Raw genomic sequence first — 14,402 nt, 5'->3', positions numbered from 1 at the left:
AAGAGGTGGGCGTGAAACGGTGACTCAATAAAACAGCAGCGGGCTGCGCCGAGAACCCGGGCGTCTGCCCCTGCAGCAGATAAAAAGCTCCTTTTGTGTTGCTTTGTTTTTTCGGTCAGATTTTTTTCCCTCTTCTACTGAAAGCTGAGAGTACTAAATCAAAACACAAATCTTAGACAATATGTAGCAATGTGAAGTTTAATACAATCTTTTCATAGCTTAATATGGAACAGGTTATGCGCCAGGCTTAATGGAGAACAGGTCTTTGGCTGTCAAATCTACTGAATGGCTTTTCTTTTCAAACCAGACCATGTAAGTTCCTAAAATCTGGTTAAGAAACATATCATTTGTTACTGTGTGTGGATAGGCTTAAGACTCTCGACTGCTTTTCCATAGCTAAGGGGGTTAAGAGGGAAAGGCAAGGCAGGAATGTGGGGGATGGAATTAAGACAGATGAATATTGATTAGAAACTTACTAAGCTCCAGCCACACCGACCACATTACCTCACTTAACCTTCCCAAGTGAGAGTCATCACCCCAACTCACGAAGAAAGAAACCTTAGCCCAGAGAAGCTCAGTAACTTACCCATGGTCCTGCAGTTAATAAATGGGGAAAGTTGGGAACTAAACTCAAACCCTTCTGACCTTAGATCAAACATCTAGGGTAGATGTGTAACCGGGAGATAGAGATGGTTCGCATGTGTAAGGCCCTGAGTTCAATTCCCCACAAAGAAAAGAAGAAGGAAGAGGAAAGAAGGGGACAAAGGAAGAGGAGGGAGGGAAGGAAGGAAGACAGGGAGGAAGAACAGAAGGAAGGGAGGGGGAGAGATGAGAAGAAAGAAGAGGGAAGTAAAAAGTTTTCCCTGTTTTAACATAGAATACGAAAAAAACAGGTAACTTACTTCTAGGTGTGTCCCAATTAGCTCCCTGTGCCCAGGAAATAATAAATATAAATAGATTAGTAATGGGTGAAATTGTCTATTTCTCAGTATTACTGATGTTTCACATTGTATTACTACATACGAGATATTACATGGAATTAAGAATTTAATTCAGTACAGAACAGAGGACTTATTGTAAACATTAATGTTGGCCAGAAGACTAAGACAGCCAGGAGTCTAAACTAGTCCTAGAAAACTCAAAGTCAACAGAAATGGAGATCAAAAAGTTGAGTGGGAGTCCCAGATTAGGAACTCAAAGCAATGGCCAAGTCTCCGGATTCAAAGTTAATTTGCATTAAGACATTTTAAAACACCATTCTAGAGGAGATCAGTGGTCCACAGACTTGGGATTACATTTCTAGCAGTGGCTCCAAAGGCCATGGTTGGAAGACAGCATCCCTGGCGCTAATGTTAATACATCAAGAATGCCTATGGTTTGCTCTTCCTTACTGTCTCTGCATGACCTGCTAGTGAAAATGCCCACGAATGTATCATGACTGTTCTGGGAAGCGTTCCTATTGTGAACATTGACAACCTGTTTGGAAAATAAGTTCTCTGCTCCTCTCAAAGTCAGAGAAATACACTTCATATCGAAACAGAACCAGATACAAAATTTACCCTTCAAGCCCAGAGTATCAGAATACTCAGAAATGAACTAGTTTTCCCCTTTTAAAATGCCTTTAGGACTGGAGGCCCAGTGGTTAAGAGTGTTTGTTGTTCTTGCAAAGTACCAGGGTTTGATTCCCAGCACCCACATGGAGGCTCACCACTTAGACACCAAGCATACATGTGGTACACAGGTTCACATGCAGTCTCGGCACTCATACACACATAATAAAACAAATCTAAAAAGTATTCGTGAGTAAATGTATAAAATCTTGATAAAAAAAAGAAGAAACCTCCTTTTAAAAGAGGTGGGGTCATGGGAAAGTTGACATCTGCCATCTTCCAGAGTCGGTTCCTAAGGCTCAAAGTGTGCTTTCACAACGGAAGCACAGCCAGAAAGCGCTCTTTGCTCTTCTGATTAGCCCCTGTGTGCAGTGTGGAAGAAACTTCCAGAAACTCTGACCTGACTCACTAATTCGTTCACCTTATAATAATGCATTTCCTGAGTCAAATGTTTATGTGGGCATTTGTGACTTCCTTAACTTAAAACAATAAGTTTTCCAAATTCCACTTTCTAAAGAGGTCAGTGATACATGGATCCAGGATTGCATTTTTTTTTACATAATTTTATGTGCATGAGTGTTTTGCCTGCAGATATGTCTGTCTAGCGTGTGCATGCCCAATGCCATTGGGGGTCAGAAGAGGGCATCGGATCTCTCTGGCACTAGTGTGACAGACAGTTGTGAAGGGCCATGTTGGGGCTAGGAATCAAACCCAGACTGGTCGTCTTGAAGAACAGCAGCTGCTCTTAGCCACAGAGTCATGTCTTCATTGTTAACAGTGGCTGCGGTGGACAGAAACTTACGGATGATCCACTAATTCGAGACTAATGATGATATTTAAAACAAATCTTACTTGGGCTGGAAAGGTGGCTCAGTGAGTAAAACAGACTTAAGGTCAGATTCTCAGTACCCATGTTAAAAAAGGGGGGTGGCAATGTGTGCCTGAAACCCCAGCAATGGAGGGCACTAAACAGGAGGATCATGGGAGAGAGTCACCCAGTCTAGTTGACACAGTGAGCTGCGTGAGAGACCATGTGTGGAAAAGAGACTGAACACGCCATCTCAGCATCAACCTCTGACCTCCACATGTACCTACACAGGCACAGGTATCAACACACACGTGTGCAAACACATTCGTTACCCTCTGACACACAAAATCTAAATCCTACTTAGGCAAAACTAGTTATATCGTCTATAGCTTTACATAGAAACTTGTCCTGCGGTACCACCCAGGGCCATATCACTTCTTAGACACGTAGAGGGACTGTCACTGAGAGACATTTCCAATTTAGACTTAAAGGCTGCCAGGAAGGGCCAGACTGCAAACGGGCTTGTGTCCTAAAATGACAAAACACCACGTTTTGTGCACTGGAAGTGCTTTAAAGGGCTTGTAAATTAAATGCAGCATGCTTGATATCAAAAGAGATGAAGCACACCAAAGAAGGACGGACAAGGAGTGGGGGGAGCACACCAAAGGAGGATGGACAAGGAGTGGGGGGAGCACACCAAAGGAGGACGGACAAGGAGTGGGGGTGGGGGAGCACACCAAAGGAGGATGGACAAGGAGTGGGGGTGGGGGAGCACACCAAAGGAGGATGGACAAGGAGTGGGGGGAACACACCAAAGGAGGACGGACAAGGAGTGGGGGGAGCACACCAAAGGAGGACGGATAAGGAGTGGGGGTTGGGGGAGCACACCAAAGTAGACAACGACGAGAAAGAAGAGAAAGAAGTGGTCAAAGACATTTTAATCACTTCTGTGTAAAATGTTAAGAAGAAAAGGGAAGAGGCAATTAAACAACATGACTTCATGCCAGTTTCATGGGTGCTGAACTTTATCTCAGGCAGTTTTGAGTGCCTGGCCCTGCAGTGATCTAGGGAGCAAGAGTGAATGGAGACGTGGATGCTTTGTAAACCTAAGGCCCAATGTTCAGTTTCAGAGAGTCTATGTTTCCACAAGTGAAAAGGTTAAAAGAAACATAATATTTATGGGGCTTGGTTTTTGTTTTGTTTTGTTTATCTTTTGAACATCATCAAAGATCTATTTTGTAAAGCTGCGAGAGAAAAACCCATCCACTGGGCAAAGCATGCGGTGAAGACTTAGAGACGGAGATGAAGACCTGTGAGAATCAGAGAGGAAGCTGGGGACAGACTTGTAAAAAGCAGGTCAGGCTTGAGGGTTTCCTGCCCCTGAAAACCTGACTCATTCGCGTCGGGAGCCGTCTCTGTCTTTTCTCTCTCTCTCCGTTTTAGCTTAATCTTATTGCTTCCTCTCATTCAAAGTAACACAGTAATATAAAATCTATTATTAGTGATAAATCAATTTCTCTCTCGTTCTCTCTCCACCCTCTCTCTCCACATGCACCCCCCTCCCGCCCGGTCTTGAAGACAAGTCTGGACCAATTTCTCCATCCTGCCTCTGGCAGCAGACTGGAGCACTTCAGTTCCTCCACCACGTCCCAGCTGCTTCAAAGGAAAAATCCTACTTTCTTCAGTTAAGATCATAAGAAATATAGGGGGAGGGGGTCAGCTCTGTTTGGACATAATTACACTTCATCAAAAGAGGCTTCCTTCATCTTCCATGCGTGAAAAGTCTGCAAGCAGTTAAGTCTGTCTTTTTTTTTTAATATAAAAATTGCTATTTGGGAAACCAGCCAAAACTCCAAAAGCCAATATAGTAAAACAGCACACACCCTTTGCTTCCTTTTGAAGTTTCTTAAATAAATATGTTGAGGGTTTGCAAAGTATACTATCACTCTGCTATAGTTTCTAGTCAAATTGATCAGAAAAAAAGGGTGATTTAGTGTCTCTATAACACAACAGTGCAATAAATGAAAACACAAGTTTGGATCTGTAAAATAAAATTAAGAGTAGCAGTTCATCCTTTAAATGTTAAAAATCACTACTCTGCTCACAGTAACATAAGAAAAAAGATACAATTTAGGCAATTTAGAGTGCCCAGGTACATCGTCATGGTTACAACTAGAGTACACAGGTACCTCCTTATGTTTCCTTTTTTTTTTTTTCAGGAGAAGATGGGAGAGACAACTGTATTGTGACTCTGCAACAGTAAGTAAGAAACAAACAGAACCATGAAGAGTAGATGAAAGAATGAATGAATGAAGAGTGAATGAATGAACGAACGAACGCACACATGCCCTCCAAACCTAATCAGTCGCTAGAGGGAAGCTGCGTCTTCTCATTCTTCTAATGAAGGAGCACAGAAGCTGTTCCAGAGAGGAACCCTGCAGTACCCCTCTCCCGGAGTTTGAGCTCCGCCCCTCAGTTTGGTCCAGACAGCCGCCAGTGACAGCATCTCATTAGTGTGCTTTCCTTTCTTTTCCTTAAGTTAAAAAGTACAGCTTCTTGGCCCCATTCCTAGAAAGTAACTAAAACCTACTCATCGGAAACAGTCTTGCTTAAATTTCCCTTATCAAGTTTTTACAATGGTAATAATTTGACATATGACCCAAACTAGAGTGTAATTATTAGACACAATTGAGAATGGGTGTTTCTCATTTCCGGATTCAAACCTGGGCTGCAGGGAGCACACACACAGGTGTCATGGTTTTACTTCACCTCAGTTCTAAAGTGCTCCTACTTTTTTTCTCTTAGTGTAATACTTAAAATGGAAATATTAGATTCAATAAATTGAATCAGTAGCAGTCTTTCTGGAGAACAAGCAAAAAAAAAAAACACACAAAGTATTGATTTTCTTAGGAGCTCCACCAAAAAAATTAATTCCCTTTCTGAAATTCTAAGGATTATCTCCTGTTTCATGACTCCCCTAAATGTTCCTAATGTGATTTCAGATGATTGAACACCCTAAATGCCGTGAGGCCATTGGGGTCCTAAACATTGCTAGGCAATATTATAGTCACTCTAAGTAAGTAATTCACTTATTCAAACAAAAAGTCTTCAGCCAAGTTTGGTGGCCTTTAACCCAGAACTCTAGAAACTGGAGCAGGCAGATCTCTGTGAGTTCGAAGCCAGCCTGATCTACATAAAAGTTCCAGGTCAGTCAGGGTTACATAGTAAGACCATATCTAAAAATATACCCCCTAAAAATGCCTAAACAATTATTTTTAAAAGATTCTTATTACCAGACTAATTAAGTCATTCAAGGGTGACATCGCCAAGGGAAGACAGTGTTCTTGCTGTCCCCACTTCAACTCAGGATAATGCTGATACTGTGGGAAATGCTTCCAAAGCAATCACTTTCCTGTTCCCATTGCCTTTCCATCTCAAGTCACGTGACTCCTCCTACTTCAGAACTTGATGCTCCAAGCATCCTTCTCCCTACTGTACACACTGAACCCTGTGAAGTCAGGAGCTAGTTCTTCTGAGAACACTGTTTAACTCTTCAATATCATAAAGCAAATGAAAACGGCCTACATCCTCAGGCGAACACTCCAGGGCATCTGGATCGGTTTAAACAAACCTTCGGTGGCTCTGTCTCAGTAAGAAGATGCTGGGTTGCATACAGACAAGTCCATGTTGCATCAGAGAGCTAAAGTGTTTACTCCACGGCCAGCATTAAAAAGCAGAGACCTACCTCGTCCACTCCGGCCCACAAATCTCAGATCGTTGAACCTTGCGACTTGGTTTTTCATAACAGCAGAGGCATTTCGGAGCTCAGCAGAATAGTTCTCATCGTTCCCTGCCATGACAGTCACCACAGTCCCATCTGGTACCTCTCCGAGGGCTACCACCTACAGGAAACAGGAAACACAGAAGGAACAGTGGCACATCAGAAACACTGAAGGACTGAGAACACATGCTCACTGTAAATGTCTTATCGGGAACCCAGTGTGGTGGTCCAGTGACGGCAGACCACAAGGGAAGCATCTGGATTTGGGCAGCGACAACTCTTCAGACACACTGATGTCTCAGGGTTCACCCATTTTGAAAGCAAGCTAAATTTCCCTTTATTTATTGTTCAGTCCTCACAGAGTATATGCACGTTTTTATTAAATCCCCATGTTAGACTGTCTGCAGGAATTACACTCCAGAAAGGAGGCTGATACCCAGCTGCAGATTGCACCATCCATATTAAGGTGTCAGCTGTCTACAGCTCCAAGAGCCCTGAGGTGTGGTCTTAAGTCAGACCTTCAGCTAAAAGCAGAAGAGTATTTATGGGCTCCAGAGACAGCTTAGTGGGTAAAGCGCTTGCTTTGGAAACACGAGGACTTGAATTCAAATCCTCAGCACCATGCAAAAAGTTGGGGGGGGAGACATGGCAGTTTGTATGTGCAGTCACTGCTACAAGGTAGAAAACAGGCCATCTTGGGGGCTTGCCAGCCGTCCATCCTAACCTAATGTGCAAGCTCCAGTCCCCAAGAGAGGACCTGTCCCAAAACCTAGGGTAGAGGGGAAAAGAGATGGCTCCCTGGCTTAAATACTTTCCACCAAGTTTGACTTGAGTTCCGTCCCTGGGACCTACAAGAAAAGAGAAAGAGCTGACCACTTGTCCTCCGACCCCCACATGCACAAGCATGCATGAGTGTGCATACATAAGAGATAAATGCAACCTCAAAACAAGGCGGAGAGCAACTGAGGAAAACATGCCAGTGTCAGTCTCTGGCCTCCATATGCACTCTGACGGCACAAGGCACATGCATGCGTGTGTGTGTGTGTGTGTGTGTGTGTGTGTGTGTGCATGCATGCGCGTGCACATGAGCGAGCGCGCGCGCACACACACACACACACACACACACAGAGAGTACCTGATTAGCTCTACGGAAAAGGACTTTTCAGGTGAGGTTCCTACTTCCTGAATACAGACCAGGTGGGGGCAGGTGTCTCACAATTCATCTCCCTACACAGGACTCAACGGTCGTCTTTTAATGAGGATGTGAATGTGCGGTGCACACCATATTCTCGGCTGCGGGCCCCATAAGATAGCCAAAGCTATCAAACGAACAAAGTCTAGGCACAGAAGAAAGGTCTACCCAAGGCAGAAAATGATCATGACAAACAAGTAGTACAATCAAGAACAGTGCCCTGGGCTGGGGAGAAAACTTGGTTGGGAAAGTACTTGCCTTGCAAACGTGTGGCCCAGAGTCTGATCACCGGAGGAAATGAAAAACACCAGGAGTTATGGCATATGATTGTAATCCCAGCCCCGGGGAAGCAGAAAAAGGAAGATTAGGGTAGATCAGCCACCCTACCCTAAACGACAAATCCTAGAACCCACGGAAAGCCAAAAAGAAAAAAACCAAAAAACAACACCTAGTGTTGTTGATCTCTGACCTCCAAACACATGCACGTGCACCCGCACCTAAAGAAGCACACACCCATACCCACAACCCCATTTTATTCCTTCTGCCATGTTGGAATGCTACATTTGTCCCACCATGGTCTTTAACAGTTAATCTGAAGCTTACCAATTTAGGCAAAATACAGGCTAACCCATCTGTCTCTGAGGCTAACTCATTCAGAATCACTTCACACAAGGTCTGCTGTGTACAGTGGGTTAACATGGAACCTTGCTGAGAGAATGCTGGCCATGGGGAACCTTCCCTGTCACATATAAAACATTCTGTTTCCAGTCCACTACGAAGGCCTTACTTCTCAGTGGCAGTCTCTTCCTCTCCAGGAACTCCCAGGATCCTCTGCACCGCCAATTGCCATTTCATCATTTAGTGCCGAGATATCTTATGATAACTCACCAAGAGCTCCAGCTGAAGTGGCCGTTCCGACAAAGCACCCCTCTGCATTTGCCCATCTAGCAAACACTCCACTCTGTCTTTCCCCACTTCTGCTTCTGGGCTCCCGTTTCTTAAAATTTTCACACAAAAAATTTAGATATTCCCGAACATACTTGGTATGGATCCTCTTTAAAGCGTATTTCCTGTCCAGTGATACACAGGTACTATATTTTAGGACTGAGTTGTCCCTGTCTGTGACCCCCTCCCCCTAAATGTCCCCATGCTATCCTCTCTCCCAGCCAGGAAAACAACCAATTGAAATAAAGCCTTGCCAAGGGGTCTGTCACTCCAACTTGACTCTTAGGCTGTTTCTTAGTCTCTTCAACCTCATACCTTGTTCAGTTCAAACTCAAAATACTTTCCTTAAAATGGTAGAGCTCACGTTCCCAGCATCCCACTGTGTCTAGTTATCCTCATTTTTACAACACAGAAATTGATGATTAATTTCTAATTAGCCCAAAGTTTAAAGAATGGCCTTCATTTCATGAAGATTTTTACATGTCTCAAATCCCAAAACAGTGCCTGGCACCTTAGGAGGGGCTTGACGGGTATTTAAAAAAAAAAAAAAAAGGAGCCAGAAAGATGGCTCAGCAGGCAAAGCACTTGTTATGCAAGCATGGGGGCTGATTTCAAATCCTCAGAGCCCACGGGAAGACTAGACACAAAAAGATGCAGGGCTGACATTTGTAATACCTGTACCCTTCCTGGGAGATGGGGTGAGAAGAAACATATGAGTCATTTGGCCTGGTACCCAGCAACACAGCAAAGACTCCAACATGGTAGGTACCAAGGACCAATATCTGAAGTTGTTCCCTGACTACCATATGCCTGCCATGGCACTCCATAGTCACCCACGCGCGCGCACACACACACACACACACACTCACACACTCACACTGTGAAAGAGAGGAAAAGGATGCGTGTGCGCATGTATGCATGTGTGTACGTGTGTGTGTGTGTGAAACACGTAAATGAAAGAGTTCCATAAAAAGCCCTGTTCTCAGCAGCCAGCAGCTTGTGGGCTACCAGCTAAAACGCTGAGAAAACCAGTTGTAGGATGAGTCAGCCTCCCTCAGCAGCAGCCCCGTGTCCTTGGTGCAGACTGGTATTGCCTGGAGAACACAGCTAGTCTCAACTCAAGATGTCTCCTGGGTCAGAAGTAAATCCCTTGAGAACAGACTTCCTCTCTGCCACCGTGGTCTAACAACTCGGGTGGGGTCAGGGGAGTTTTCTAAAACCTGTGCTACACTCCTGAAGGTGAGGGTTTCTCCGAAGCCAAAACTGCACATCTGAAAATACAGAAATAATTGACTTGTCTGCCAGAATTTATCTGAATATTAAGACATTTTGTGCATTCAGCAGATTGCATTTTAACGTCTGCCTTTCTATCTCAAAATAAATTAATGAAGGTGAGAGAAAGCAAAGTACTGTTTTAGAAGAGACTATATGCACTGAAAAGCAAGAGCCGCCACTTCCCCTACTCTTCCTTCCTACATATCTACATGACCCTTACACCAATCATTTCCTCTCTGAGAACCACAGTTTTCCAACAGAAATTGAAAATAATTTTTAATGCTATAAAATGAAGAAGATGCCACAGAAGCACAGAGTGTCATTACAGTGATCTGAGTTTGGGTAAGGTAAGGAGAGCGACAGTTCCACATCTGCTGTCCGCTAAACACTGGCTTTTCATGACAAACATTCTTTAAGAGTGCCACCGAGTATGTGGTCCTTCTCTTCCTGGACTCAGATGTTTTGCAGTATTGTTGAAAGATAAAGGATGACCCCTTGCGGGTTTCACTCCAATCCTGCAGAGTTTCAGAAAACAATAATAGTAATAATAATGAACTCTGCCTCAGTTTAAAGTTTTTAAATAGCTTGGGACATTATTGTTCTATTACCTATTTTTAACATAACGGACTTTTTTAAGTTAGAAGAGAACAAAAATTGATTCAATATGAGAAAATGTAAAAGAAAATATCCCTAAGAGTGAAATACATAAATCCCCTTTCCTAAAGCAGCATAACAATGGTTATGTTAAATGTGGGTATGTTTTGCATGTCATATTTAGCAAAACATATGGATATTCACAAGTTGTGTGTACCTTCTATGAGGTTTAGAACTGGGATTGGAGGACATGGCAAGACACACAGCGACAATCTTTCTATTAAGGCTGGACTCTAGTCCAAGGGCTAAAATACAGTGTATTTTCTGTTATTCATTCTATAAGATCAGACTGACCAATGTTCTTTTCTGAGAAGGGGGCGGCACATGTCTAGGAAAGGGGAGTACTGTATTTAACTGTATATCACTCAGAAGTATAATTACATGTTTGATACTTTTTAAAGTAGATGTCTGAGGCTTAAAAGTTTCCTTTGAATATTCTCAACCATGTTTATCTAAAAGAAAACCAAAGAATGAAGAAATTTTTACACATTTCATCTGTACCAAACCCAAGCAATGGAAAAACATTTTAAAGGGAAAAAAAAACCAATTTTTTTAAAAAATCACTCTTTAGCTGGTTAAGCAGAAGCATGAACTGAATTTTTTTCCAATGCTACCCAACACAAAGAATTGTTCTGCAAAGAAAAATTTGTGATGAAATCCTAATAATTACATTTCTAGGTGTTCTTAAAATGTAACAATTACAAAGTCAAGAAAAGCATAGGAAAGAGAGAAGTCACTTTCTGTTCTGGCTTTCCAGAATTGAGAAAGAATTCCCTTTAGTTAGTGCACCCCACTGTAACCAGCATTTAAACCACCCAATATGCAGCTTGTACAAAATGAAGTTAAAGAGTATTTAATGCTAGTGATATTGAAATTATGTCTGAGACCCATTCTGACTAAATCTGGGCCTCACGCTGAGCGAGGAGTGATAGCGAACTTAGCTTAGACCCCTGGTCCTGTGGTCTTACCACACTGGAAGTTTGAAATTGCCCATGACTTCTCCATGGACAGCAGTTTAGTCTAACCTAATCAATTACTGTGACAGATTAACATTATGTTGGCATATTGCAATGCAGTAAAATGAAATATAATTATTTCCAAAATAGAATCTGATCATCTTTTTCTTTGTAATGAGGAGAGAGGCAACTCAATTATTGCAAGAAGCAAAAACAAAAGAAAGCTGTATCTTTTTCAAATTAAACTATGAAATATTTCAATAAATTCTGCAGTGTGGCTTTAGAACTTAAGCCAGGAAGGCTTCCTCAACTCAAAAAAAAATGAATTCTAAAAGAAAAATAAGTACAATATATCATCTTAAAAATGTAAATAAATGTCTAACAGAAAAAAGGTGATTTTTTTTTCAGTTTAAGCTAGCAATCCATGTGCCACAAATCACATTGGCTTAGGTCAACTAGCAGTGAATATCCTGGAACTCTGAAAATATACAATCAATGATGCCAGAGGAGAAAGTACAAAGAAGGGTGCCTAACCATACCTTTCCTCCAACATAAGTTTTCCAAAGTTCAAAAAAATATACATTTTCTATCTAAAATTTATTCTAACTTACAGTAAGTTATATATATTCAGTCCCACAATGTAGGCCTTTAAATGAGTTTTACAAAAAACTGCATCTTGTCTTCATACAACCTGATGTACTATGATTGACAGAACTTTGCAAAAACAGTATGTGCTGGGATGAATAAAGTTTGACAAGCTCAATGATATTTTCCCTTATTAAACTACAATTAGATTTTTTAATATATAAACAAAATCTAACCATTAAACACCTAAGAAAAATATAACTCACTATCACCAAGTATGTATAAGTTGCAAATTTGCTTTTGAAGGAAGAAAATCTGCCTGTGATGTCAACAAATCAGTCTCAAATAGAAATTGCACCATCATTTGGAAACTTTTCATCAACACTGAAAGACGCTATTAAAAATATAAAATTAACTAGGAGTACTTGATCATATATCTGCATATGCTTTCTCCTACAACATTACTAGGAAAAAAGTAACACTGGTGGATATGGATGGTCTCGTGTTCTCTAACTTAAAACAGTGATATGGGCCTATACTGCTCTGAGTTTTAAGATATACATCTGGATGTCAACGTAGTCTTTCAGCTTGAAGCTATTTAAGTCAACGTAGTTATGAACCCTGAACAGCCGGCTTCCCAGGGAAGATGCTGACAGGCCTCTAACTCAAAGGACGCTCGCTACTGGATGCAGGGCTGACACATTCTAGCCACTCTGCCCACCAGACCAACCATCAGCTACTGAGTTGAATTTGCAAATTGCTTCGTCCTGTCACTAAAATCATCTGTGACAGAAAGGGCCTAACATCCTCGAAAAGGAGCCCTAAACTATTTTTGGGGTTTTAGTGAGATACACCTGAAAGAAATGTTAAAAATATTTATTTCCATTTCCTTGACACCTGGAAGGGCTGTCTATTTCAAAACTACAGAACTTTGGTAAAAGTGCAATGGAGACAACTGACTTTGCATGGAGACCACTAGCTGTTTTGTGGGTTTTTACGTGTTGAATATAAATTAAATAATTTTTATTTATTCTTTTTAAATGCCCAAATTATATTACATGAACAATACCAATAGCTTCTGTACTTTTTAATATAATCCATTGTCAATATCATGTTGAAGCACTATTTAAATCATCAGAGAGCAAAACAGTCTACTGAATTCATTTCTGGCCGGCTGCAGCCAAGTGTGTCACAAACCTGAAGTATAGGCTCAGTAAACACTGTATTGATTTGAACACTAGATTTCTCAACAATTATGTCCTCTCGTGGGTGTGAGCGTTTTAAGGCATCTATCTACCTCTCTGCTTTTTACCTAACAATGCCATAACTTATTTTGTGCATAGCTCTGGATATGATAGCCAAATTGCTGTCACCACTTTTGAAACGGGGACTTCATATTATTTCTTCACTGCAGATGTATTTCATTACGTTGAGAGTATAAGAAGTCTGTTGCACTCATGCATTTACTCCCAATGCAAGTTATTTGTAAAAGGCTGTTGCTACATCATTGAAATGAAAATCACAAAAGTCTCTGTCAAAATGTGTACCTTCAAATATCCCTATATATTTTAAGCAGAGAGACCAAATTGTTAGGAGTGAGCCTCAGCTCTCAGCCACTCTACGAATGCCGTTATACAGGATGGGAAGAACACAAACTCTAGGTAAACCCAATGTATTACTAATTTAAATATTACAATATGCCCTTTGCTATCAATGTTCTGTCTACTGGTTAAAATAAGAAAAATGCACTCCGTAATTAGAATGCTTAACGACAAAGAAGTTCATTTCCAAAGAGTTTTAGAAACTCGTCAGAAAATTCAGCTTTGAAATCCAAGAAAAGTTCAGATTGAACCGCATTCTATCTTTATCCCCAGATATTTTCCCTGCAGAATGCTTGTGCTCAATATCAATTCAGTGTTTAAAACCAACAGTTCAAGACAATTATATCCTAAGCACACTCACATTAGAAGATGCAGAGAACTCTTGACAATGAACCAATAAAGTTAAATCCTTACACTTTAATGCACGGCCTTGCATAGACAAAATATCTACTGATTTGCAATTTTCCCTATTTTCATTTAGGTTTGGAAAAAGATTTTTAGCTTGGTTTTTATTTAAAAAAAAAAAGTCTACCCTCACAGAGACTGCTTAGAAAATTCTGGGCCCTTAGCTGATAAGCATTGTAAAAGATACCTCTAATACGAAATATCATTTTCTACAATTTCACCTATATCTGACCTCTTCACATCACAAAGAAAACACTAATCGACAAAATGGACGCTCTCGAAGAGGAAAACTGCCTGCCCTGTGTGATTTTTTTTTTTTAAGAGCACTACTTGATCCAACTACAAAAAGAAACTTGTCAGAGAACGCAACACACACCTCTTCAGTAAGAACCCGTTCAGATTGCTGCTCAGATAGAAGACCTAAAGAGATAACTGCTCCAATTGACCTGGGCTCCTCCTGCCACCCCACCCACACGTGGAATCTGAATTGATGCGTGGGGTACCGGTGATCAACAACTGGGAAATGCAAGGGGCCCGTGGGAGTTTGGCACCAGAGTGAAGGATGAAGGAACTGGCACAATTCTCCGCTT

General features: G+C 41.5%; 1 protein-coding gene across 7 annotated transcripts in view; it reads right to left on the bottom strand.

The window, feature by feature from the left end:
- The window catches only part of Runx2 (RUNX family transcription factor 2), a 312,262-nt gene that overhangs the window by 222,925 nt on the left and 74,935 nt on the right, over window positions 1-14,402 (bottom strand). For all 7 annotated transcript variants that reach the window (XM_048445223.3, XM_087897971.1, XM_087897972.1 and 4 more), the window contains one exon: window positions 6,164-6,320. In XM_048445223.3, the coding sequence (XP_048301180.3) occupies window positions 6,164-6,320 (157 nt within the window). The remainder of the gene's footprint in view (window positions 1-6,163; window positions 6,321-14,402) is intronic.

The sequence above is a fragment of the Myodes glareolus genome, chromosome 18 (genome assembly GCF_982192425.1).
Source record: "Myodes glareolus chromosome 18, mMyoGla1.1, whole genome shotgun sequence".
In the NCBI taxonomy this organism is placed as follows: Eukaryota; Metazoa; Chordata; class Mammalia; order Rodentia; family Cricetidae; genus Myodes; species Myodes glareolus.
This window is presented reverse-complemented; position numbering and strand designations above follow the sequence as displayed.